This window comes from Mycosarcoma maydis, chromosome 11 (assembly GCF_000328475.2).
Source record: "Mycosarcoma maydis chromosome 11, whole genome shotgun sequence".
Lineage (NCBI taxonomy): Eukaryota > Fungi > Basidiomycota > Ustilaginomycetes > Ustilaginales > Mycosarcoma > Mycosarcoma maydis.
The window spans coordinates 266,620-288,447 of record NC_026488.1 but is presented as its reverse complement, the minus strand read 5'-3'; the positions used below and the strand labels follow the sequence as shown (position 1 = coordinate 288,447).

Sequence of the window (21,828 nt, the reverse complement as noted above, 5' to 3'; positions counted from 1 at the left end):
CCTCCTCCTCCCTCCGCTGCTCCTCGGCATAAAAAGACAAGATGGTCTCGAGCACGATCTACGATGCCGTCGTGGCGGCCATCCCACCACACGTCAAGGCGCAGACTCCGGTGCACCTCTTGGCATGGATACCCGGTCAGACGCCACTCTCGACAGTGCCCTCGATCGTAGCTGCTGTCATCACGTATCTGGCGGTGATCTTTGGCGGTCGAGAACTCATGAAGAACCGCGCTCCTTTGACGACGAGCATCAAGCTTCCGTTTTTGGTGCACAACTTGGCGCTCACGTTCGGCTCGGGTCTGTTGCTGGCACTTATGCTCGAAGAGATTCTGCCGATCGTTCGTCGCAACGGTCTCTTCTACGGTATCTGCGGCGAAGGCGCTTGGACAATGAAGCTGGAAACGTACTACATGATCAACTACTACTTCAAGTACTGGGAACTCGTAGATACGGTCTTCCTCGTGCTCAAGAAGAAGCCGCTCCAGTTCCTGCACGTCTACCACCACTCGGCTACCGCGGTACTCTGCTTCTCGCAGCTGCACGGCAAGACGTCGGTCTCTTGGGTGGTCATCTGCCTCAACTTGGCAGTGCATGTGCTCATGTACTTCTACTATGCGCTCACCTCGCTCAAGATCCCCTGTCCCTGGAAAAAGTCAGTCACCACGGCGCAGATCACGCAGTTTGTAATCGATCTCGTCGTCGTCTACTACGCCTCTTGGAACCACCTTGCATCCACGTACCTGCCCAACTTGCCACACCGCGGACCGTGCGCAGGCAAGGAACACGCCGCGTTCTCCGGGATCATCTGCCTCACCAGCTACCTCTTCCTCTTCATCGCCTTCTACCGAAAGACGTACGCAAAGGACAAGGCGCGCAGGGCGGCCAAAGCGGCGGCCAAACACGCAAACGCTCACAAACCAAAATCGCACTAACTCGGCTCCACTCGTGAATCTCACACTTGCTCTCGATTCACAATTTCCTTCCTGTAGATGCATCTCATCCCTCTTGTACAAGAAATCAATATCATTCCACTGACCCACCTGCCCTTGTAACTCTGCTTCCTCCTCCCGCTCCCACGTCCGCGCTCAGCATCACTCGCTTCTCCACCCAATGCGGCAGACTGCTGATACGTGGAACGAATGTGCGAACAACGTACGGTCAAAGCTGGCGAAACTCCCTCCCTTGAAGCAACTTTGCCGTGCATGCTTCGCTCACCAGCGCCTTGCACTGTCACTGCACCTAACAGCACACAAACACAATCACAGTCGTGATTTTCACCGTGCGCAGACACACAAATTCACACGCTTCCTCGTCTTCAACTGGCTCGCAACACCATTCACACATCCTACTAATCTTACAAAAAGTAATCCGGCACGCGTCTCGAGACCAACGGCTCGCCGGCACGCGGAGCTGGGTCAAACTGCAAAAAGGTATACTTGAGGTTCTCGTCGATTTCCATGATGGCTGCCTGGTTGCCGCATCGGTAGCAGTAGTTGGGTGCCGAAAAGATGGTAACAACGTTACGCTCTTGCGACCAGTTGAATCCGTCCATGACCAATTGATGTGCTCGTGCCACCAGTGTCAGGCCATTGTTGTGGTTGAACGCTTCCGAAATGTCTTGGCCAAACGTGTAGCCCGCACCTCGTGGCGAGATGCCCCATCCACATCGGTCATCTGGGTCAGACCACAGCAAGTCACACATAGGACCTTCGTGCGGCACTTCTTGGATACGGTCGATGGATCGAATGTGGTCCAGAGTGTCGATAGACGGTGAAAGACCGCCGTGCAGACAGAAGATCTAATTAAAGCAAACAGACAATGAGCGCCAAGTCGGTCAGCGTGAATTCAAGGTGCAACCGCCGGGAAGGGCAAGCCGGCAGAGCAAGCCGGCAGGGCAAGCTGTTGTTTCTACTTACCTGGTCGTCAATCAAGGCGGTCAATGGAAGATAATCGAAAAGATCGGTAAAGTACTTCCACACATTCGCATTGCCATATTTCCTTAGGCATTCGTCGTAGAAACCGTAGACCTGGGTAATTTGTCGCGATTCGTGGTTACCACGCAAGATGGTGACGCGGTCACGGTAGCGCACCTTGAGTGCCACGAGCAACGTGACGGTCTCGACCGAGTAGTAACCACGGTCAACGTAATCGCCCATAAACAGGTAGTTGGTATCAGGTGAGTTGCCACCGATGCGGAAGAGCTCTGACAAGTCGTGAAATTGGCCGTGAATGTCACCGCATACAGTAACGGGGCAGCGAACAGGTTGGACGTTGGACTCGCCGAGCAAGATTTCGCGAGCCTTGTCGCAGAGACGCTTGATATCGTTTTCCGAGAGCTGTTTGCACTCGCTGAGATGCGCGATCCACGCATCCTGCTCCGTGATGTCGACCATGGTGTGCTTGGTTGTAAAGTAGTCTAGGATTGGTCAAGATCGATGAAAAATAATGATAAGAGCAAGAGAGCTTTGGTGGATGTGCCTAGAAACCGAGGCGACGTTTCAACGAGATACTCCTTGCAAAACGGCGTGCGTGTGCTTGGAGGGTATATATGTGCAGAAGCTGAGATCAGGTCAAAGGTACGCAATGCGAGAAAAGACAACCGTACACGATGCCAAGATGGAGACGGCTATGCGGAAACGTATCTATGCGGATGCGTCGAGAGATGAGTGGTTCGAGCTCGAAGAAGCTGGAACAAGTGCTGCGTATGACGTGCTGGAGGTGAGAGAAATGCAGATCGAAGAAGACAGACTGGCTTTTGAGGGTATGATCGAGACAACCGCAACAAGAGGATGATGGTCAAATCGAACGGTGTTGACGAGCAGCCAACATGGAGCTGACGCAGGCCAAGCCTCAGGATAACCCAAGTTAACACGCTCAGCCAGTCGTGCACGAGGCACAGCCAGCCAGTCACTCAGTCCAAAGCAAAGAAAAAGAGCCAAAGCCACACCAAACCGCGCTCAGCAATTCCGTAATTTGACGGCTGCTGAGCCAGTCTCGACTCACGACTCGCACGCATAGCCCACCTGCCTGCACGACGCGGCTGCCAGAAAACGTCGTGGCGAGTTGAACCACACACTGCCGGCATACCAGCCCGTCACGGAGTCAGTTAGCTAAACCACTCAAATAACGGAATTTTGTATTCAAATTCAGATTTGACCCATTTTCAACTTTTGGAAAGCAGGCCAAATTCAAGCCAATCGCCAAAAAAACTACTTGGAAGCATAACACCCGAAAACTTGAACACGCTGTTGAATAAGTCGTGAGTCGTGAGTTGATCAAGCTGGTCTAAGCGCGACGGCTTTCCTTCTTGTTTAGCAGCAGTACAAGATAGCAGCCTTTCAAACCACCGTGCAGATCGTGTATCGATCACCGCTTTCGACCTTGTCTCTGTATAAATGGCGCCTTAACATGTGGATTCCCTCGAAATTCACAGGTTAGATGCCTTGCCCAGTTCAGAATCACCAATCACAAATCATATCGCATCGCAACTTGGCAACTGGACCGATTCCATCGTTTCTAATGGTCATCCATCGTCCTTCTCTGAATCTATAACAACCGCACCACAACATCATGTCTCTTCTACGACAGGCAGCTGCTGGGGCCTCTCGTTCGAGTGCGGTGCTTCGAACCACCTCGACGCCTCTTCGTCACCTTTCCACCTCGAGAGTCAACGCCTCCAAAGATCCGCAACTGGGCGACTATCCGGACCTTCCGTTCGTCAGCCAGCAGCAGCGCAAATACTCGCCCAAGTGGTGGGATCCACAAGAGAAGCGCAACTTTGGCGAAACTGTGAGTATCTTTGGAATCATCGACGCAATCGAAGCAACGGCAGCTGATTCTCTTTCCTGTTTCGTACTTTGACAGCCTCACGAGCAAGACGATGTGCTCTCTGTTTGGGCTCCCGACGTTCACGCAATTCCCGCCACTTCCGCACTTCGTCAATTCCTCGTCGCTATCGGCGTCGTCGTTCTTTTCGGCTCGACAGTCTACGCCGCTACCCCCGAAAAACCCGCGCTTCCAAGGGTAAGTTGCTCACTGCTTCAATCAATACTTGCACAATGCACCACCGAGTCTGATCACTCTCGCTTCGATTCGTTTCGCTTCGCTCTATATAGACCTATCCCAGAGATGGACTCGCCACTGAACTGGGAGGTGAACAAGTAGCAGTAAGTTTGGCTTCGTAGATCTCGCGCATCCACAACGCTCTTTGTCAGCATTCTAACTGGCGAGCTGCACTCGTTTCCTGTTGACTTTCACCATCGCACAGGCTCCTAAGGAGGGTGCATTCAGCGCAGACGCAGAAGCGGACGACGAGGAGGAGGACGAATAGATGTCCGCATCATGCAATTGTCGCTTCATCCTGCAATCTCATCACCTCGATCCATCTACACAATCTCGTGCGTCTTGCTTTACACCTCGACAACATGTCACATCACCACATTCTGCGTTTCGGCTTCCTCACACGCTAGCGTGATGCCACACATTCCACCATCTGGATCAACATGGCCGTCATGGCAGGCAGCTACGCATGCATGCCAGAGCATGGCTGCCGAGCTTGTTTTTCAGGCTGCGAGATGCGGTCGGCGACAGCTTGGATGTGCGACTGGGTCAAGTAGTCGGTCTGAGGTACCGCATTGTTAGACGAACCAGATCGTAGATCTTTACGCTGAGGCGGTGTTGTCGCATTGGACATTGGACGACATAGAGATCTGCAACGCAGATAAAGTGGTTGCATCTTGAGGTGGATTGGGTGGAACGGGTGATGCTGGATCCGTAAAGATGGAGGCAACCGGCAGTAGTGAGACGTTGAGCTCTCCCGCTTTCACTTTTTCCGAGCAGCAAAGCTTGCAAGCAGCTGCAACGCACACAACACGTCCGGGCTGGCCGAGAGGGCTGCTTGGCTCAAGGCTACGAAATCGATGCGCCTGTTGCGGATGCGCATATCGTTGAGTGACTCGATCTCGTTTTGCGCTTCAAGCAAGTGCTGTGGACGTAAGGACTTGGGAAGGCGAGTTGGCCACGTCCGTTTGCTGGATGTGGCCGACATGGCTCAAGGTCAGCACAGCTGAGCACAGCTGAGCACAGCTGGAATGTGAGAACCCGACAAGGCCGATGCGCCAAAGTAGACATACGTCGGCGCATTCCGAACCATACCGCGCCTTGTGCCTCGATCGCTCGCAGAGTACTGTTCGTGTCAATGGCGTGGACGTGTACTCGCACAGCATCGTTATCCACCTCGTGCTGGCAATGCGATCCGAAGTAGCTGCGTACATGGGGAACGAGAGCGTCGGCGAAATCATTGTCACCACGTCAGTGCATCGCAATGACGCCCATTTGGATGGTAGAGCTAGGCTTGGACGGATCCGTCCGTGTGCGCATGATCTTGGAGTGGTAGATTCAGACATGGTCGCGACGTGGACACAGTGTAAAGTCAAGTGCAACGGAAAGGTGCGGCAATACGCTGCAGAACTTTGTATCACACTGGCGTGAGTCGGCGTGTGAGCTGCAGCCGACGACGATCGATGCGCGCGCACAAGTGGTCACTCGGACACAGATAGGTCGTCTTCTGCAAGCAGCGTATAGGCGACATGTCAGAATCAAGCTTGGCAGCGTGGTTTGCAGCGCTTTCGAGCTTTACACACGCAGCACGATGCTAGATCACACGTACCAACCACGACTCTCTCAGCACTTGATGGCGGATGCACGCATTGAGGCTTATAATGTACAGGTGGTGCGAGCAGTCGGATGGCTAGAATACGGCGCCATCGTTGAAGGCGGCGTGTGGGTGTGTGCGTTGGTGAGAGAGGGTTTTAGAGAGAGCGGCGAGAGAGTCGATGAAATGTGAGGCTGAAAGTACGGTCGAGTCAGCAGAACAGTACGTTGCAAGCCTATGTCGAAGCGGCGACCTTTCTCGCTGTCTCTTGATTCCTCTTGACATTTACGCTTAATGCCTTTGATACGATTAAGCAAAACATGAGCGTCGAGTCAGTATAGAGCTGTCAGAAATCGCACCTTGGTCTCGGCGCACTCGATCATGACAGACCAGAGCCGGGTTGGCACTTACGTGATATACGACGATCAAGATCATGGTGAGACTGCCGAGCCAGTTGGCTAGCGCGGATAAGGTCACGTCGCTAATCATGCTTGCACAAGCTATCGTCGCACCGTCTCGTCAAGGACGCAGGAAGGGTATGAGATGGGTTGCGAGCCAAAGCCGTTTGGAAGAATACGTTGTCCAGCATACGTGACAGGATGTGCATGGCCAGTGCTGAGTGCGGCTGCTCCGGCTGCTACTCGTGACTTACGTGTGCGTAACGTGGAAATTTCGCCAGTCACGGGTTTCTTTTCGGCCGTGAAGCTGCAGAAAAGCTAGCTTTGGACCCTGAATCAAATCACGAATCACGAATCACGAATCACGAATCACGAATCACGAATCACGAATCACGAATGGACAACAGATACTTTTGACAAGTTTACTCGCTCGCTTTCTCGGCTTGATCCGCATCACAGTCACACTCCACAACACCGATCGGGTCACTGGCCTCCAAGCCGGATCGTGGCGGCAAAGCCAAGCCAAGTTCAGCCAACATGGCGCGTCCACGATCGTCGCTTGCACCAGCCAAAGTCCGCACTCAAGCTCGCAGACGAGCCATGGTATCCGACTCGTTCATCCTCAAGCACTATACGCTCCTCAACTCGCTCTCTCGCTACGCCGAGGATGTGGCTCGTTCGCACTCACAACTGCCACGAAAACGTCTGTTCTCGTCATCAGAGCAAGAAGCACAGAACAAAGCACGCAAGCTCGACCGCCTCAAACAGCGCTATCCGGTAGGAGAGGTGTGGAACTACTCGTGGCCACTGCCGCTTCCTCAGCTACCAGCACATTCACAAACACCGAGCGAACGCGTTTTCAAGCTCGTGGAGCACGTGGTGAGAGACACATTCGACGAGGATTATGCCACCTTTCGCTCGCCCCAATGGGCGAAGCAACATCGAATCAGGAAAGACCACTTGGAACGCATCGTGGTTGATCCAAACGAGGTGCATGAAAGCGCTACTGCCGCAAACGCGTTGGTTGAGACAGTGCTAAATAGGGTGATTGCTGGCATCAAAAAGGGTGCCATAGGCTCTCAGAAGTCGCCAAATTCAGCCGGCAACAGTGGATCGCCTGGCATACGTGTTCACACCTCGTTCGATGCTACCAGCTCACAGCCGCAGGAAGCTCCTTCTTCTAGCAGCAGCACTCGCATCGACTCTACCATTGTCACTGATCCCGAGCTGGACGACAAGGAGCTAGACAAAGAGATCAATGAGGATGGACAGTATGCGATGCACTGGAAAGAGTTGCTCGCTTATCTCGAATCAACCGTCGGCAGCTCAAAGACGGCGCAATGGAGGAATTGGCACTTGCTCAACGCCATCGCTAAGACTCGACAACGCTGCGAGCAACTCTTTGGTCACCAATAGTCTCACCATATATATACCCGGCAACATGTTTCAAAGCGTCATATATACCATTGATTGCCTATATGTTGATATGCCGGCCAGTCACGAATCACGAATGGCAAAGAGAACACATCGCAACTTGTCACTTACTCGCACTGTATTGATTTTATTAATCGTGAATCGTGAATGATAAAAATTCACGATTCTGCGATTCTGCGATTCGTGATTCACGATTGATCGCTCATTTGACGCGACGCGGTGCTGTCTCGCGAGACCAACACTCGTGAGTACACCGTACAAGCTTGAGCAACGCTCTCACTGACATCAAGCACGACATCCTTCCCAAACGCTTGGCCGTCCATGCGTCTCGTTCTGGCCGTTTGCATCCATCGCCCAGTTGCATATCGCTGTCGCCATATCAATTTGGCTACAAGCCGTACAAACTCGCCTGTTTTTTTTCGGCGTGGACAGGGCGACCGTCATGGCGGTCTCAACCAAGCGTCGAGCAGCCTCTTCAAGCCGAGATGACTATTCACCTTGCGCGTCGCCGCCGCCTTCCGCGCATAGACCTATCAAAAAGGCGCACCGCTCACTAGGAGACTCGGAATCATCTGTTTTCAAGATAGCGGCAATTCTGGACGCTCCAAGTTCATCACGCCATGCGCGTGCACCGGCACGTCTACCCGCGCGAATGCACAGCGCGTCGTACCACCGTCCTCAACTGCTCGACCACCCAGACGCCATTATTGCGCTGCTCACCTGGTTCGAAACGGTATCGTCCAAACGAGATATGCCATGGCGTGCAGATTTCATCGACGCTTCTCATTACTCCGACGCGGCCAAGTTGAGGGAGGCGAGAAAAAAAAGAGCATACCAAGTGTGGATATCGGAGATCATGCTTCAGCAAACACGAGTAGAGACAGTTAAGACGTACTGGTTGAATTGGATGAACAAGTGGCCTACCATAGAAGCGCTTGCAGCCGCCGACCCAGAAGCGGTGCTTGCTGCATGGAGGGGGCTTGGATACTACAGCAGAGCAACGCGCATCCACACCGCGGCGAAGCGAGTAGTTGCTGATCCACACATGATGGGACTTCTACCGGAGACGCCGCAAGAGCTCGAGAAAAACGTACCCGGTGTCGGACCGTACACTGCCGGTGCGATCTCCTCGATCGTCTTCGGCCAGGCCGTTCCCATCATCGATGGTAACGTGGTGCGCGTTCTGTCGAGGCAGCTCGCGCTGTATGCCAATCCCAAAACCAAGCTGACCTCGCATCTGATGTGGGCAACAGCAACCAAGTTGGTGCACAAAGCGTCCGCGCTGCGAGGTGGAAAGGCGACAGTGCCGGGACAGTGGAACCAAGCATTGATGGAGCTCGGTAGCACCGTGTGTACGCCTACTAAGCCAAGATGCGATGAGTGTCCGATTCAAGCCACTTGCAGCGCGCATCAAGAAGCGCAGGCCGATACGATCAAAGCCAACAACAAGCCGAATCAAGCAGCAGGAGCAGAGGTGCTGGATATCGAGGATATATGCACGCTTTGCGAGCGCTTCCCGTCTGTCCAAGTTGACTCAATCAGCACCACTGAGACACATCAAGACACAAATGTAGCCAAGCAAAAGAGTATCAACAACTTGCGTCAAGCGACGCTCTCGTTCGGCTTGCGCTCGGCTTCCAAGCGCAAACGCGCATCTTCACGCGAACCAAGCGCGCTTACGACGATCGACATCGAAAGGCACATCTGCAAGTTTCCAATGAAGCTAGAAAAGAAAACGATCCGACAGGAAGAGTGTCTTGTCTGTATCATCCAACGCTCCTCAGGAGAGTTTCTGCTTGAACAGCGACCCGCTTCAGGTTTGCTGGCAAGCACGTGGCAGTTCCCCTCGCTCACGCTCTCCACCACCGCCGCCGGTTCGCCGTCCGATCAGCGCCAACCGGTGTTCGGCAGCAAACCTACTGCCAAGCTTGTCGATCCATTTACCGCATCGCTCATCGATGCCAAAAACACCGTAGAGAGCCAAACCAATCTGGGTAGCATCACCCATATCTTTTCGCACCTACATCTCACAATGCACGTCTACAGCATCGCTCTGCGTCCTGACTCTGCTGTACGCGAAATTTCAAACCAGCAAGAAACGTCGACGACGATGACGACCACGACCACGACGGCAGACAAGAACAAAAATTTTGGCAGCAGACTCGGAGACATGGCCACGAGAAGGTGGGCCAACGTTGACCAAGTCGAGGCCGAAACCATGGGTACGGGCATGCGCAACTGCTGGTTGGCTCTACAATCGCAGAACAAGCTCTTGTCGACCAAGACGAGGACGAGCAAGTGAGGCTTCCCTACCCTCAGCGCTCAGCTACTCGAGGTCGTGATAGAGTTTCAAATGTCGTGCATTCTGCATAGTAGTACATGGTTGCGTCGAGACAATCGCAATGCTTTTTTGTTGTTATTTTTTTTTTGTTCTGGAGCTTCGAGCTGCGCCGAAAATGGATGTGTGTTGATATGAACAATGTTGTGAAATGTCAAGGTTGGGCTGTCAACGAGACGACACCCTGCTTGAGCTCTTCCGGGACAGGGCTGGGGAATCCGTCGTGTAACAAGGAAGGCAAGATCCAGCGCTGGAAGAACTTGGAAGCCTCGGAAGCGCCCTTCTGGTGGTAGATGGCGCCTACCAAAGCCTCGACTGCAACACCTCGAACCTTGAACAGTCCGGTCTCCCTAGGTCCTACCTGCCCATCCGATACCGCTGGCGTCCATCGCATCACGTTCTCAAGACCGAGCTCCCTGCCGATCTTGTCTCCAAGCCTGTGTGTTGTGAGGATCGAGTCAACTCCGGTAGGCGACTCTAGCAACCGGCTGATATAGTTGTGCGCAGCATCGCCTTTCGTAGTTGACTGCAAACGAGCGTGCAGATACAGCGTGGTGAGGAGCTTGAGCGTTCTGCGGCCTAAAAACGCAAATCGACGGTTGTGACCTTCACGTGCGTTGAGATAGGACTCGTGTGTAACAGCGCGCAGTGCAAGGTCGGGATTCGAACCAAGCAGATCTGATGAAGTCGAAGAGAAGCGAGCCGAAGAGAAGTGCGAAAGCACACTTTCGCCGGTGACTCTAGTACCAAGTGCAGGAGACGAGCGCAATTTGGCGCCTCTTGCAGCTACCGCCGATGTCGATGGCGCAGAAGTAAAAGATGAAGATGTGCTGGATGCGGCCGAACCAAACGCTCGAGCTGGGCTAGACCAACATGTTGGCACAGTGGCAGCAGTAGGTGCTAGAGTGACCCGGCTCGAGGAGCTGGTGCCAGCTTGTGTAACGGTTCGGTAGTTGTGTACCAGCTCTCGAAGACGGCCCTGTACTCGGCGAGCTGCCATGATGGTATGCTTGACTCGAATGCTCGAGTTGATTTCAGCACAAGCCAGATGAGACTGAGATGGCGTTGGAGGAGCAGCACCTGTCGAATCTCCGGAATCGGTTCTAGCGCTCGATGCTCTCGATGGTGCGGCCCGGAGATAGATACCAAGAACGGACGTAATGTTGTAGTGAATGTTCAAGAAGCAAACACGGCCAGCAACGATTCGTGATTCGGGTAGGACAGGTTCGAGTCAAGTTAATATTCACGATTCGTGATTGCATTTTTCGACTTTTTCTTGCCTTTCTTCTGGAGCCGATTCGTGATTCAGAATGTACGAATGTACGATTCGGCACCGACCACAAAGGCGGCTGCCCAACGGTGTTTTCGATTGACTTTAATACTTCAGGATAGTATAGTCCCGTACGAAAAACAATCTGAGAAGAATGTAAAAAAAATTGCTGCAGCTCCGCACACACGCTCGCTCGTGGCTCTACACTGACGCGCAATCGTGAATTTTGCTTGCTTCCACTTCTGGCTCTGGCTCTGGCTCTGGCTCTGGCTCTGGCTCGCTTTTCTCTCGCTCTCTCCTTAGCATGCTTGCTGTTCTGCAATCACGAGGCTCGAAATCTAAACCCTCGAACGACAGCGGCTTCTTGCAGCGTGACTGCACTGCAATTCCACTTTACTGAGCTCTAACCTTTTGTGTTTCTCAACCTGCCCAACATCCATCTCGATCTTCCTCCATCATCCTTTGAGACCGACTCGACGCATACTCGGTCTTTTCAACCTATATCACTTGTGGATCGACAACTTCACCTGCACAGCATCGCTGCATCGATCTATACCACAAACAAAATCAACTCTACATCACGTTTACGAATCTTCACACGCCATGGCTCCTGTTGCAGCGCCTTCCACTAGCCAGCCTGCTGGCGGCAAGCCCATGAACTGGGCCGACGAATTCGACGAGCCGGTTGTTGGCGACGCTCCCCGCATCGAGGAGCGTGATGAGGGAAACGGTGTCAAGGTTGTCATCGAATACCGAACCAACCCAGATGGCAAAAAGATCAAGATCACCCGACGAGTCAAGAGGACGCTCGTCAAGACCAAAGTCAACCACGAAGTTGCAGAACGCAAGACCTGGACAAAGTTCGGTCAGGAGAAGGGCAAGGCCGCCGGTCCTCACTCTGCCACCACCACCATTGGTGAGAATGTCGTCCTCAAAATGTCGGCCGGCAACAAAACCGCCGAGCCCGAGGTGGACGACATGGACAAGATGCGACAGCAGCTCGCCAACAAGCGTATTGTCTGCCGACTTTGTAAGGGAGACCATTTCACCACAAAATGTCCTTACAAGGATACGCTCGAGGCCATTCCTGGTGCTGGTGCAGACACTCCGGAGGGAGGCGACGGTTCCATGACCCCTCTTGCTGGCATGGACCCCACCAACCCTGCTGTCGCTGCGAGTGCAGGCGGCAAGTACGTTCCACCCAGCATGCGTGGTGGCGCAAAGGGTCCCGGCGAGAAGATGGGTGGCCTTGGAGGCATGTCCAGAGACGACTTGCCCACCCTGCGTGTCACCAACCTCAGCGAGGATGCGGACGATGATGATCTCAGGGAGCTCTTCATGCGCTTTGGGCGTGTGGTTCGTGTATACGTCGGTCGTGACCGCGAAACGGGCATCTGCAAAGGTTACGCTTTCGTCAGCTTCGAGAACAGGGAAGACGCCGATCGTGCAAGGCAAAAGGTCGACGGCAGGGGTTACGACAACCTCATCCTCAGCTGTCAGTGGTCGCTTCCTCGTGGCGAGCGTCCTTGATTTTACTACGCTTCGCATGCCCAGCTATCTGTTTACCTTTAAAAGAGGCAGTCACACACACTTTGGCCGTGTCGACTGCTTCACATTTCACGCACACGCACTCTGTACATTTAGGTTCCCGTCCAGCAATCCTGGCTTTTCCTACTGCGCTTTTCCATCGTGCTGTCTTCGATGTGTGAGCGAGAGTGTAAGAGCGTCAGACGAGACGCTCATAAGCGGCGCCAACAAAATACTGGGCACACGGCGCGCAATCAAGGCAGGATATCAGATTGACGTGTAAGAGAGAGATCAGGAGAAAGATAAGCTCACTGAGCTTGGTCGTGGCTACTAGGCAGGGACTAGGTTCAAGCGACAATATCTAAGTGTTGAACCTGTGATGAGCAAATGTGGAATCAGTGCAAGGGAAAGGTCAGTTTAGATTCCTCGAGTCACATAGACATTGGCGTGTATCAGGATAGCTGCTAGGAACTCGAGCTTGGTACTCACTTGCGGTTCTGGTTGGGCCCGAAAAGATCGAGTCGGATCTCGGGAAGCATGCGATCCTCGAGGAGACGCAGACGCTCGTCGAGTGTGTTGTTGATGGTGATCTTTCCGGCATGGCCTGCGAGCAGTACACCGCCAGCGCTGCCCTTGTCGAGACCTTCTTGAACAGTGACGCTGGTGGTCTTGCCCGACTTTTCTTTAAAGTCATTCTCGGCCTGCTTTGCCGCATCTTGTGCGAGCTGCACATCGCTCGATTTGACAGTGACAGTCACCTTGGGCTCCATGAGGAGAAGCAGCCCCTGGAGGATGAGCTCCGCCAAGAGCTTCTTGTATTTGTCCTGGTCCTTGGCGATGCCATCGAGCTTCTCGCGTGCAGCGTCAAACAGAGATTGGAGATGCTGTTCACGGGTCTGCAGGATCTTCAATCGCGACTTGTTGGTCTGGTTGGATTGCGCACTGTGTTGAAGCCAACAAAGCGTAGAATGCGTTTCAGCAAAAATCAACCCTTCTCAACCGAACTATCGGGAATGGTCAAGGCGGATCGAGACTTACATCTTCTGGGCAACCTCGGCCTGCTTGATCTTCTTGTCGTACTGCGACTCAATGTTGATGGCTTCCTGACGAACAATCTTGGCCTTTTCGATGGCAAACTCTTCGTCGGCCTTGATCTGAATCTCGCGAGCCTTCTCGACTGCCTCTTGTTTAATGAAGGCCACCTAAGATCATTGGTTGGGATGCACTCAAATACAATCAGTAAGAGTCGGTGCACCCGAGATTGCCTTGAGCATAGGTTGTAGCAAGAAATCGCTATGTATTGGTTACCTACCATCTTCTTCATCTCGGAGAGAACCTCCTCATCGTTCATAGGACGGCTCGACATGGCAATGGCTTGCTCCTTGGCCGTTTACTCGAATCGCAACGCCTTTGATCTGGTATAGAGAATGTCGATGCTCCGACAGTGATCGAGGATGGTGATGATGGTGTGAATGTTGCAGAGTAAAAAAACAATTGATGGAACAAGTACGGTTCGGTAGGAATATGAAAAGAGAGATGATGTGACAATCTTGAAAGCGAGCGTGGTTTCCACTGAGCTGGTGAGCTGCACTGATTAGAAGCCTGCTTAGGGGGAGAGTCTGTCTCTGTCTAGCTGATCAAAATCACGAATGTGTGCACGCGCCAAGCCGTCCACAAGTATACACCTTTTGTGATTCGTGATTTGAGCTTCCTGTGTGAGTTGTGAGTAGGTTGTCGGTGCAGCCTGCGCTCTGTTCTCTGGCGAAATTTCACAAATTTCAATTAATTATTCACGATTCGTGATTCACGATTGTCCAACCTAACCCACGACTGAACCACGAACTGCACACACGGCTGTTTTGATCCCTTCTTTCGCCCTCTACTCAACCTCAGCGTGCCGCGATCGGAGCCGAGCAAAAGTGGAGGCCAATCTGTGAATCACGAATCGTGAAGAGGCGCACACGAAACACAACACTCACGACTCATCAATTCTCTGATAGCAACCACCAACCACCGCCTTCTTCTCATCGTTGCTGCTCTTCTATACTCGCAGTCTCAAATTGATCGGCAGCGACCAGTCTAGTTGGTTCGCTGCAGCCGTCTCTTGTTCGTCAGCTCAGCACACACTTTACCGGTACTTTCCATCATGTCAGATGCCAAAGCCGAGCTCGACCCAGCTCCAAAGGCAGACGTCGAGAACACGCGAGAGCCGCAACCTCCATCGTCTTCGCAGCAGTCATCGCCCTCGCCTCAACCTTCTTCTCCCGCTTCCACATCCAAAGCAGTGACGGACAAAGAACCCTCGGAGGACGCCACTTCGCGTCGCAAAAGAGAACGAGAAGGAAGCCTCGAGCCTTCGCAGCTCACACCTTCCCGAGCTGCTGAAGCTATACCAACCAAGAAGAATCGGCTTGAGGACTCGCTGCAGGAAGAAGACGATGACGATACTGTCAACCATGCAGCCGAGACAGAAAAGGTTGGTCAAATCCGCAAAAAGGTGGACGAGTTGAGCACCAAGGAGCTCGAGCTCAAATTTGCCGAGTCAGCACCCGTTCCCTCTTCTAGCACGTCCGAAGTCGACGAAACAGTACAAGACGCTGCCTCCAAAACTGCTCAGGGGCCTGCAGAAACGACCGAGTCCCAGACAAAATTTGCGCTCGCACAGCCAACCAAAGCGTCCCAGCAACCACCCGCTCGCACTCAGCCAACCTTCTCTTCTTTCAGCTCGAAATCCTCTCCTTTCAGCTCGGTCCCTTCCTCCTCAGGGTCCTCGTCTGCTACCACTAGCAGAGGCGGGTTTTCTGCTTTCTCTGCCAAAAGCTCCTCACCTCTAGCCGGAGCAGGGATCAAACCCAGCAGCCTCGGCTCCAGCATTGGTGTTCACCACGAAGAAAATGGATCCGTGTCTCCTCTAGTATCTGTGTCCTCAAAGCCCATTGTCAAAGGCTCCACATTTGGTTTCGGTGCTTTCGCAGGCGCTAGTCCGTTAGCCAAGCCAAAAGCCGCCTCCCCTACGGTATCTGAGAAAGACTCCGACAAGTCACAATCTGTCGATGACAGGGCCAGCTTCACGGAGAAGCTTCTCAATCATGACAAGGACACTGTTGCTGCCTCCGAGACAAGGACAAAGCCGCTGCTTGAGCCAACCGAGGTGGAATGTAAGTGGTTCACGTTGCGCCCAATACCTGTCCTTCGTTCATGCTCCAGCTCACTGACCACGTGAAATCTCACCGACACAGCGAAAACCGGAGAAGAAGATGAAGAAAGCATTCACAGCATCCGCGCCAAGTTATACACTATGGCCCCAGACCAGTCTTGGAAAGAACGAGGTACCGGCACGCTGCGTGTCAACGTCCCAAAGAGCCCAGCCGACAAACGCGCAGCTCGTCTCGTCATGAGGGCCGATGGCATTCTCAGAGTCATTCTCAACGTCGCACTTTTCAAGGGAATGAAGTGCGAGCTTCACGAAAAGTTCGTTCGCATCGTCGCCTTGGAAGACACAAAACCCGTGCATTATGCTATCAAGGTAGGCACATCTCCCAACTTTTCATCTCGAAATGCCTGCCGACGCTGACTTGCGCCCAACTTTGACTTTGACATGCGTAAATGCAACAGCTCAGCAACCCTAACAATGCAGCTGCACTCATGGACGTCCTAGACGACTTTGTTGGCTCGGCAGAAAACGCTTCTAACGCATGACCACTAGGGGTTCTGCGTCGCCCTCAAAATTCGACATCCTTGAACGTCGTCAAGAAATCGCACATGGGAAATCATAAAGTTACCCCCCCCCCCCTGCCAACTCACGACTTCATTCGGTTTGACACTGAAACGCCCAGATCACCGACCGTGAGCCCTTTGAGCCTCTGCTTGTCGTGCGAGCAGTCCCAAATCCTTTTCGTCTCGGTCTCGCTCTCGTTTCAAGCTGTCGTGTGTGCGTATGCGAAACAGCGCATGTGCGATTCTCAAACAACAGCACTGCAATTCCTACTAGTTAACTTAACTTATGGATCTAATCTAGACAAATATGAGCCGTGAGAACGATAGAAAGAGGTAAAGCCTTGGTTGGGCAGAAAGACAACGCTACTTGGCCATCTCCTCCAAGGCATCGAGGAGTGCAGCGGCACTCCATGCTTGAGTGGCGCACGAGTCCGGGCAATGAGCACCATCAGCATTGGTGAGCTCAGGAAGACCCGCCCAAGGCGAGGTGCGGATATGCTTTCGGTGCTCAAGCATCATACTGTTGATGCGATGGTTGAGCACCGAGCGCTCGACGCCGGCTTTAGCTCCAAAAATGGCCACAGCGCGCAGGTAATATCCTCGCAGCCAAACCCACTCGGGGCCATTGTGGTAGTTCCATCCGCACGACGTGGCAGGATCGTCCGTGTCGAGCTGGTTGTAGTTTGGACGGTAGTTCCAATCGGACGCATCGAGCGTCTTCATCCCCAGAGGCCCGACAAGAATTTCGCGAGCCTTGTTCAGAGCGTTCATGGCATGCTCAGGCTTGAACAGCTCGGGTGCAACGCACATGGCGATAGGAAAGTTGGAGCGGAACTGATAGTCCGCCCATTCGCGACCTTTGGAAGAGCCATACACGTCCTTGTAGACACCGCGGCGGTTGACGAGCTTGGCGTCGAGGTCATACGAGCTGTCCTCGCTAGCGTCCAAAGGAATGTAGTAGGCTCGCTCGAACGACTGTTGCAGAAGTTCAGCCCATTGCTCGTAGGTAATGAGCGTCTTTTGGCCCTTGACAGTTGCCTCGACACCCTTGCCCTCCTTCCAGACACCCTTCCTTTGCAGTCCGACAATCCAGCTGAGAGTACTTTTCAGAAGCGCGGTGATTTCGATCGCAGCTCCGTTACGGGGCGAACCGGGAATACCTTTGTTACCGGCCTTGGCGGAGGATCCGTTCTTGTCCTGCCAGGTTCCGCAATTGTGCTCGTTACCGCCAAAGATGATACCGCTCTCCCAATCCACGTCAACGTCGATGTTGAACCCTTCTGGATGCATGTCGTTATCGATCGCCGGCCCGGCATTGTACTCACGGAAGTGAATGCCAGATGCATGGCGCTGCAAAATTTCTTGAATGAGCTCAGCCACCGTGCTCTTGTGTGCGAAAGCCTTAGGATCGTCCCAAGGAACCCACTCGTCATCGAGTGGGAAACGTCTGGCAACTTTCTCGCTCAAAATCGCTTCACCATTCGGTACCATCTTGGTGTAGTCTTGCACATTTTGGGCAAAGAACCAAGGACCATCTCGGCAGTTGTATCGGGGGGTTTTACCAGAATCAAGTAAGTTGGGAATCATGCCATGCTTGAGCGTTGAGCCGAAAGCCAAGATATGCTCCCTGGCCGCCTCAAACATTCCAGTGACGAGATAGAGACCACGAAGAGAGATGAAGACATCGCGACCCCACAGTCTCGCCCATGAAGCAGCGAAGAAGGGCAGGCCCGCAGCCATGGAAGCCACTTGCTTGTCAGGCCACAACGAAGCTGACTTGACCAGGCCGTTCATTTGGACAGAGCAGAGGGCAAGCGCCTTGATAAAGTCATGGCCGTCCTTGATGATCGGCGACATGCGCGACAGAGCCTTGCGCACGGCGGCGTCATAGGCCGCTTTGATCACCAGCGCAAAGTACTTTGGGCGCATAAAGTTAGGTGCCGAGTCTTTGATGAGATCGAAACGTTGAGCCAGCCACTTTGCCGGTTCGGCCAATCGAGGCAGTACATTGGTTTGCTTCACGAGCCTGTTGTGAACGTAGTCGAGAGCCCATGTGCCATCTCGCAGATGCCCGCACAGAGGGTGACCGAGGTCATTAGAGTCGATGATTGGACGCAACACAGCCATCCAGCCCTCAAGACCACAGTAGACGAGCGCCTCGCTGTTGGGAATGGTGTATACGCCATCGCTTCCCTCTGTGACGTCCTTCTCCTCGCCATCAGCACGGTAGAGGACCGCATTGAGATCGACGAGATCAAGGTTGGCCATCGCCTCATCTGCTCCCGAGAGGCATTGCGAATCGATGTCATGGTCTATGTTCTCCATCTCGGTGGCAAAGAGCATTACGCTTCCGGGGGGAAAGAAGTCGGGCACCACGATCTCGGAATAGCGCAGACGACGGCTGTCTTCGGTGACGCGCACCTCGGGCTCAGCAAGATCGATGAGCTTGGCGTGCACTCCGTCAAGATACTTGTCATCGCTTTTGGCATCGTTGCTGGTGACTTCGAGTGATTTGCCGAGGATATAAGTGACGCGGGTTCGGTCGAGCTTGAAGGGACCAGCCTGCCCACGGTCCTTGGACCCCTTCTGGAAAGCGGTGTGTGCGAGACACACAAAGCCCTGGTGCGTCTGCGGGTGCACGCGATGCATGAGCAGATAATCATTCTCCTGGTGAACATGTCCCTCAGAGAAGCCGTTTCGCACCATCTCGACGTGCAAGTGGTTGACGACGCGCTTGATAGCACCAATACCGCTGTCCTCTGGGTTGCTGATAGGACGGTAAAGTCGAGTTTCCTGGACGACGTCAAGCGTCTTGGGGTAGAGATCGTCGAAGCCCTTGGTGCTTCCGATGGCGGACCAAGAAAAGGCAACAAGAGCGCCCATAGTGATGGCGTCTTCCGTGGTGCGCTTCATGGTGGGAGTCTCATTGTCATGCGTCACGTCCATGAAGAGCGCGTGAGGGTTGGAGCCAGTGAGTTGCTCGACAAGGCAGTCGGCGTCCTTCAGGTTTGCCTCTGGCAGGGAAAGTTTGGCAGCCGTAGTGAGACAGGCACCGTCCATGGAGCCGATCGGTTTGTTGACACCGAATCGATACAGCAACCGGCTCTCTTCTTTGGGGTCGTGACCATTCTCCATCTCACGGATGAGCGAGTTAATGCCAAGTCGGCTGACGAAGTGCACGTCCATCTCGGCACTACCAGTGAACAACTCAGCGCAGACGTAGAGGTTGGGATTGACCTTCCTGGCAATGTCAAGGAAGTGCTCCCCGACGTGAATCGGCGTTGAATGACAGTTGTCGATTCGGATGGCATCAAAGTTGGAGGCGAGCAACTTAGTGTACTCCTCCATGTGTTTCCAGAGATAGGGTGAATCTTGTGGACCCGAGCCGTACCTGAGCTTGACGCAGTCTCCCCAAACAATGAGCTCACGCCTAAGATAGACACGCGATTTGTTGGAAGCAAAATCTTCCAGCGGGTTGGCTGCCCATATCCAGCCGTTGTTGGCGAGAGAGAGCTCCTTGGCATCACGGCCAGCGGTGCTAGGGTGCTTGGGGTCCAGACGAGTGAAGTACGGCTCGAAAAAGGGGCTTTCGGAGGAGATCTTTCCGAGCTGTGGGCCATTTGGATCGAGTCGGGTGAACTTGAGACGGCCTTCGAGGTTGCTGAGGATCGCTTTGACGTCGTCGTCGTATGTGGCATAGTAAGAGGCATTTACTTCGTCCACAACTTTGGCAAAGAAGCTGGCTGCTTCTTCGGTATCGGTCAGGCCGAGATCGGAGTGGAAGATCCTGACGGTTTCCTGAGCATCGATGGTCGTTGCGAATCGGCCTGACAGTGTCAATTCATTCTGCACAGCAGATGCGCGAATTCTAGCCGCAGCGTCCTTGAGGTCGGCTCGAATGGCGCCTTCGGAGCCGGACTGGGCCTTGGTAGCGGATAGAGCAGCTTGGAAGCTCTCCTTAGCAGCCTCAACATCGATGACGTAGTATTGCCAGAGGTCGAGGTGTCTTAGAGCATGTTGCTTGACAGCATCGATGAGCTTGGCCACGTCTGCATCGGATTTGATCTCGTCGGGGACACCGTGCTCCTGCAAGCGCATGTTGAGCTTCAAAAGCGCTTTTTCCAACTCATCGGCAGGCTGGAGATGTGGAGAGTTGGCAGGACTGTAGGCGGCTTCGGGATGGTCGTTGAGCCATTCGCTGTTGTGCGCGGTATGATTCCAAACAACGTCACTCATGCTGAGGATACCGTGCTTGGACTTGATGTCGTGTAATGCCGCCTTGAGTTGCTTGACGCGCTCTGCTTTCTGATCGCGGCCCTGAAGCTGCTTGGGAAAAAGATCGAGGGAAAAGTCGTGCTGATCGCCGATCGAATAAGGGCTGTTGCTAGCCCCTCGTACGTTGAGTGGCGGGAAATGGATCATGTTGTAGCCGGCGTCTCGAGCCGAGTTGATATGGACGCCCCACTCCGAGAGAGGACCAGCCCACTTGGATATGAGGGTCTGAAGGACGATGCCATCGAGGGCGAGGAAGTCTTGCTTGCTAGTGACCGCACCGCCGCCGTCGCTTGAGGAAAGGGGTTTCCCATTTTGACCGAGGATTGAGTTGCGTACTGCGACTTTGAGAATGGGATCGACGTTGAAATAGCCGCTCTTGCCTCTTTTGCGGGTGGACTTCTGCTCTTTGTTCTCAAAGAGGTCTGCGGATGGCTTGTCATTGTCGTCGGCGGTGTATTCGACATAAAACTCGAACACACCAGCAGACTTGATGAGGAGATCGACACGATTCGCCGAAGAAGCAGACGAAGCGAAGGGCGTCTTTTCGAAGGAGGTTCGCTCGAAAGCGTCGCGCTTGTTTGAATAGTTAGTCCAGAGGTAGGCGTCGCTAGAGGCGGTAGCACCAGCCTCGATAGAAATACGGAGAACGTAGGGCTGCACGGGAGCTGGAAGTCGGATGTAAGACCTTTGCTGGTTGGGACTACCATCTTGCTCGAGTAGGAGCTCAAACACCTTTACTGGCTCGATACGGCCATCATGGCCGTGGCCGATGGTGGTTGCCTTTGACAGCGACATGGGGACAAGTGTCGCACCGAGACACAGAGTGTTGAAAGGTGGGTCAAGGGCCGAGATTGCAAAGATGAAGATTGTATAAAGATGTAAGGGAAGGGATGGTTGGGGGAGCAGAAGGATAGCAGAGCGCAGGTGAGCCGACCTCGGTTAGGTTTTGATCGAGGCGGTTTTTGAGGACGTGTGATTTGTTGTGGCTTGCTGTGATCTTCGCGATGATCCGAAACCCCAAATCGATAGCACGACGCGCGCGGGCCTCCACATTTGTGGGTGTCACAAATTTCGCGAGTCACGAGTCTTGGGCGCCACACACGGCGAGACAGTCATAAGTAAGAATCAAAAAAATTACTTCTCCTCCCGCATACGTCGAGCAGGCAACCAAACATGCAAGCATCAATCATCCTGACCGCCCTCCGGCTCCATTCAT

At 53.5% G+C, this 21,828-nt stretch overlaps 12 protein-coding genes across 12 annotated transcripts; 6 read left to right on the top strand and 6 right to left on the bottom strand.

The window, feature by feature from the left end:
- Positions 1-41: 41 nt before the first annotated feature.
- On the top strand, positions 42-932 carry UMAG_03958 (putative fatty acid elongase; the record flags this gene model as incomplete). The annotated part of the gene is made up of 1 exon (XM_011392121.1): positions 42-932. The coding sequence occupies one exon, from the start codon at positions 42-44 to the stop codon at positions 930-932; it is 891 nt and encodes a 296-aa protein (XP_011390423.1).
- A 422-nt stretch (positions 933-1,354) lies between these two features.
- UMAG_11525 (phosphoprotein phosphatase 2A catalytic subunit PPH22) lies at positions 1,355-2,393 on the bottom strand (the record flags this gene model as incomplete). The annotated part of the gene is made up of 2 exons (XM_011392265.1): positions 1,355-1,798; positions 1,917-2,393. 2 exons carry the CDS (start codon positions 2,391-2,393, stop codon positions 1,355-1,357), a joined length of 921 nt encoding a protein of 306 aa, XP_011390567.1.
- Positions 2,394-3,570: 1,177 nt separating this feature from the next.
- UMAG_03956 (uncharacterized protein) lies at positions 3,571-4,330 on the top strand (the record flags this gene model as incomplete). The annotated part of the gene is made up of 4 exons (XM_011392120.1): positions 3,571-3,789; positions 3,865-4,023; positions 4,116-4,166; positions 4,268-4,330. The coding sequence occupies 4 exons, from the start codon at positions 3,571-3,573 to the stop codon at positions 4,328-4,330; spliced, it is 492 nt and encodes a 163-aa protein (XP_011390422.1).
- Positions 4,331-4,973: 643 nt separating this feature from the next.
- On the bottom strand, positions 4,974-5,405 carry UMAG_11524 (uncharacterized protein; the record flags this gene model as incomplete). The annotated part of the gene is made up of 1 exon (XM_011392264.1): positions 4,974-5,405. One exon carries the CDS (start codon positions 5,403-5,405, stop codon positions 4,974-4,976), a length of 432 nt encoding a protein of 143 aa, XP_011390566.1.
- Positions 5,406-5,888: 483 nt separating this feature from the next.
- Positions 5,889-6,142, bottom strand: UMAG_11523 (uncharacterized protein; the record flags this gene model as incomplete). Its single annotated transcript, XM_011392263.1, has 2 exons — positions 5,889-5,951; positions 6,065-6,142. 2 exons carry the CDS (start codon positions 6,140-6,142, stop codon positions 5,889-5,891), a joined length of 141 nt encoding a protein of 46 aa, XP_011390565.1.
- Positions 6,143-6,588: 446 nt separating this feature from the next.
- On the top strand, positions 6,589-7,467 carry UMAG_11522 (uncharacterized protein; the record flags this gene model as incomplete). Its single annotated transcript, XM_011392262.1, has 1 exon — positions 6,589-7,467. The coding sequence occupies one exon, from the start codon at positions 6,589-6,591 to the stop codon at positions 7,465-7,467; it is 879 nt and encodes a 292-aa protein (XP_011390564.1).
- A 460-nt stretch (positions 7,468-7,927) lies between these two features.
- On the top strand, positions 7,928-9,787 carry UMAG_11521 (uncharacterized protein; the record flags this gene model as incomplete). Its single annotated transcript, XM_011392261.1, has 1 exon — positions 7,928-9,787. The coding sequence occupies one exon, from the start codon at positions 7,928-7,930 to the stop codon at positions 9,785-9,787; it is 1,860 nt and encodes a 619-aa protein (XP_011390563.1).
- A 190-nt stretch (positions 9,788-9,977) lies between these two features.
- Positions 9,978-10,823, bottom strand: UMAG_03953 (mitochondrial 54S ribosomal protein mL57; the record flags this gene model as incomplete). The annotated part of the gene is made up of 1 exon (XM_011392119.1): positions 9,978-10,823. The coding sequence occupies one exon, from the start codon at positions 10,821-10,823 to the stop codon at positions 9,978-9,980; it is 846 nt and encodes a 281-aa protein (XP_011390421.1).
- An 873-nt stretch (positions 10,824-11,696) lies between these two features.
- UMAG_03952 (translation initiation factor eIF3 core subunit g) lies at positions 11,697-12,623 on the top strand (the record flags this gene model as incomplete). Its single annotated transcript, XM_011392118.1, has 1 exon — positions 11,697-12,623. One exon carries the CDS (start codon positions 11,697-11,699, stop codon positions 12,621-12,623), a length of 927 nt encoding a protein of 308 aa, XP_011390420.1.
- Positions 12,624-12,981: 358 nt separating this feature from the next.
- UMAG_11520 (putative Vacuolar ATP synthase subunit E) lies at positions 12,982-13,986 on the bottom strand (the record flags this gene model as incomplete). The annotated part of the gene is made up of 4 exons (XM_011392260.1): positions 12,982-12,994; positions 13,110-13,562; positions 13,659-13,822; positions 13,933-13,986. The coding sequence occupies 4 exons, from the start codon at positions 13,984-13,986 to the stop codon at positions 12,982-12,984; spliced, it is 684 nt and encodes a 227-aa protein (XP_011390562.1).
- A 780-nt stretch (positions 13,987-14,766) lies between these two features.
- On the top strand, positions 14,767-16,319 carry UMAG_03950 (uncharacterized protein; the record flags this gene model as incomplete). The annotated part of the gene is made up of 3 exons (XM_011392117.1): positions 14,767-15,778; positions 15,860-16,146; positions 16,236-16,319. 3 exons carry the CDS (start codon positions 14,767-14,769, stop codon positions 16,317-16,319), a joined length of 1,383 nt encoding a protein of 460 aa, XP_011390419.1.
- Positions 16,320-16,700: 381 nt separating this feature from the next.
- On the bottom strand, positions 16,701-21,407 carry UMAG_03949 (putative 4-alpha-glucanotransferase / amylo-1,6-glucosidase (glycogen-debranching enzyme); the record flags this gene model as incomplete). Its single annotated transcript, XM_011392116.1, has 1 exon — positions 16,701-21,407. One exon carries the CDS (start codon positions 21,405-21,407, stop codon positions 16,701-16,703), a length of 4,707 nt encoding a protein of 1,568 aa, XP_011390418.1.
- Between the last annotated feature and the right edge of the window lie 421 nt (positions 21,408-21,828).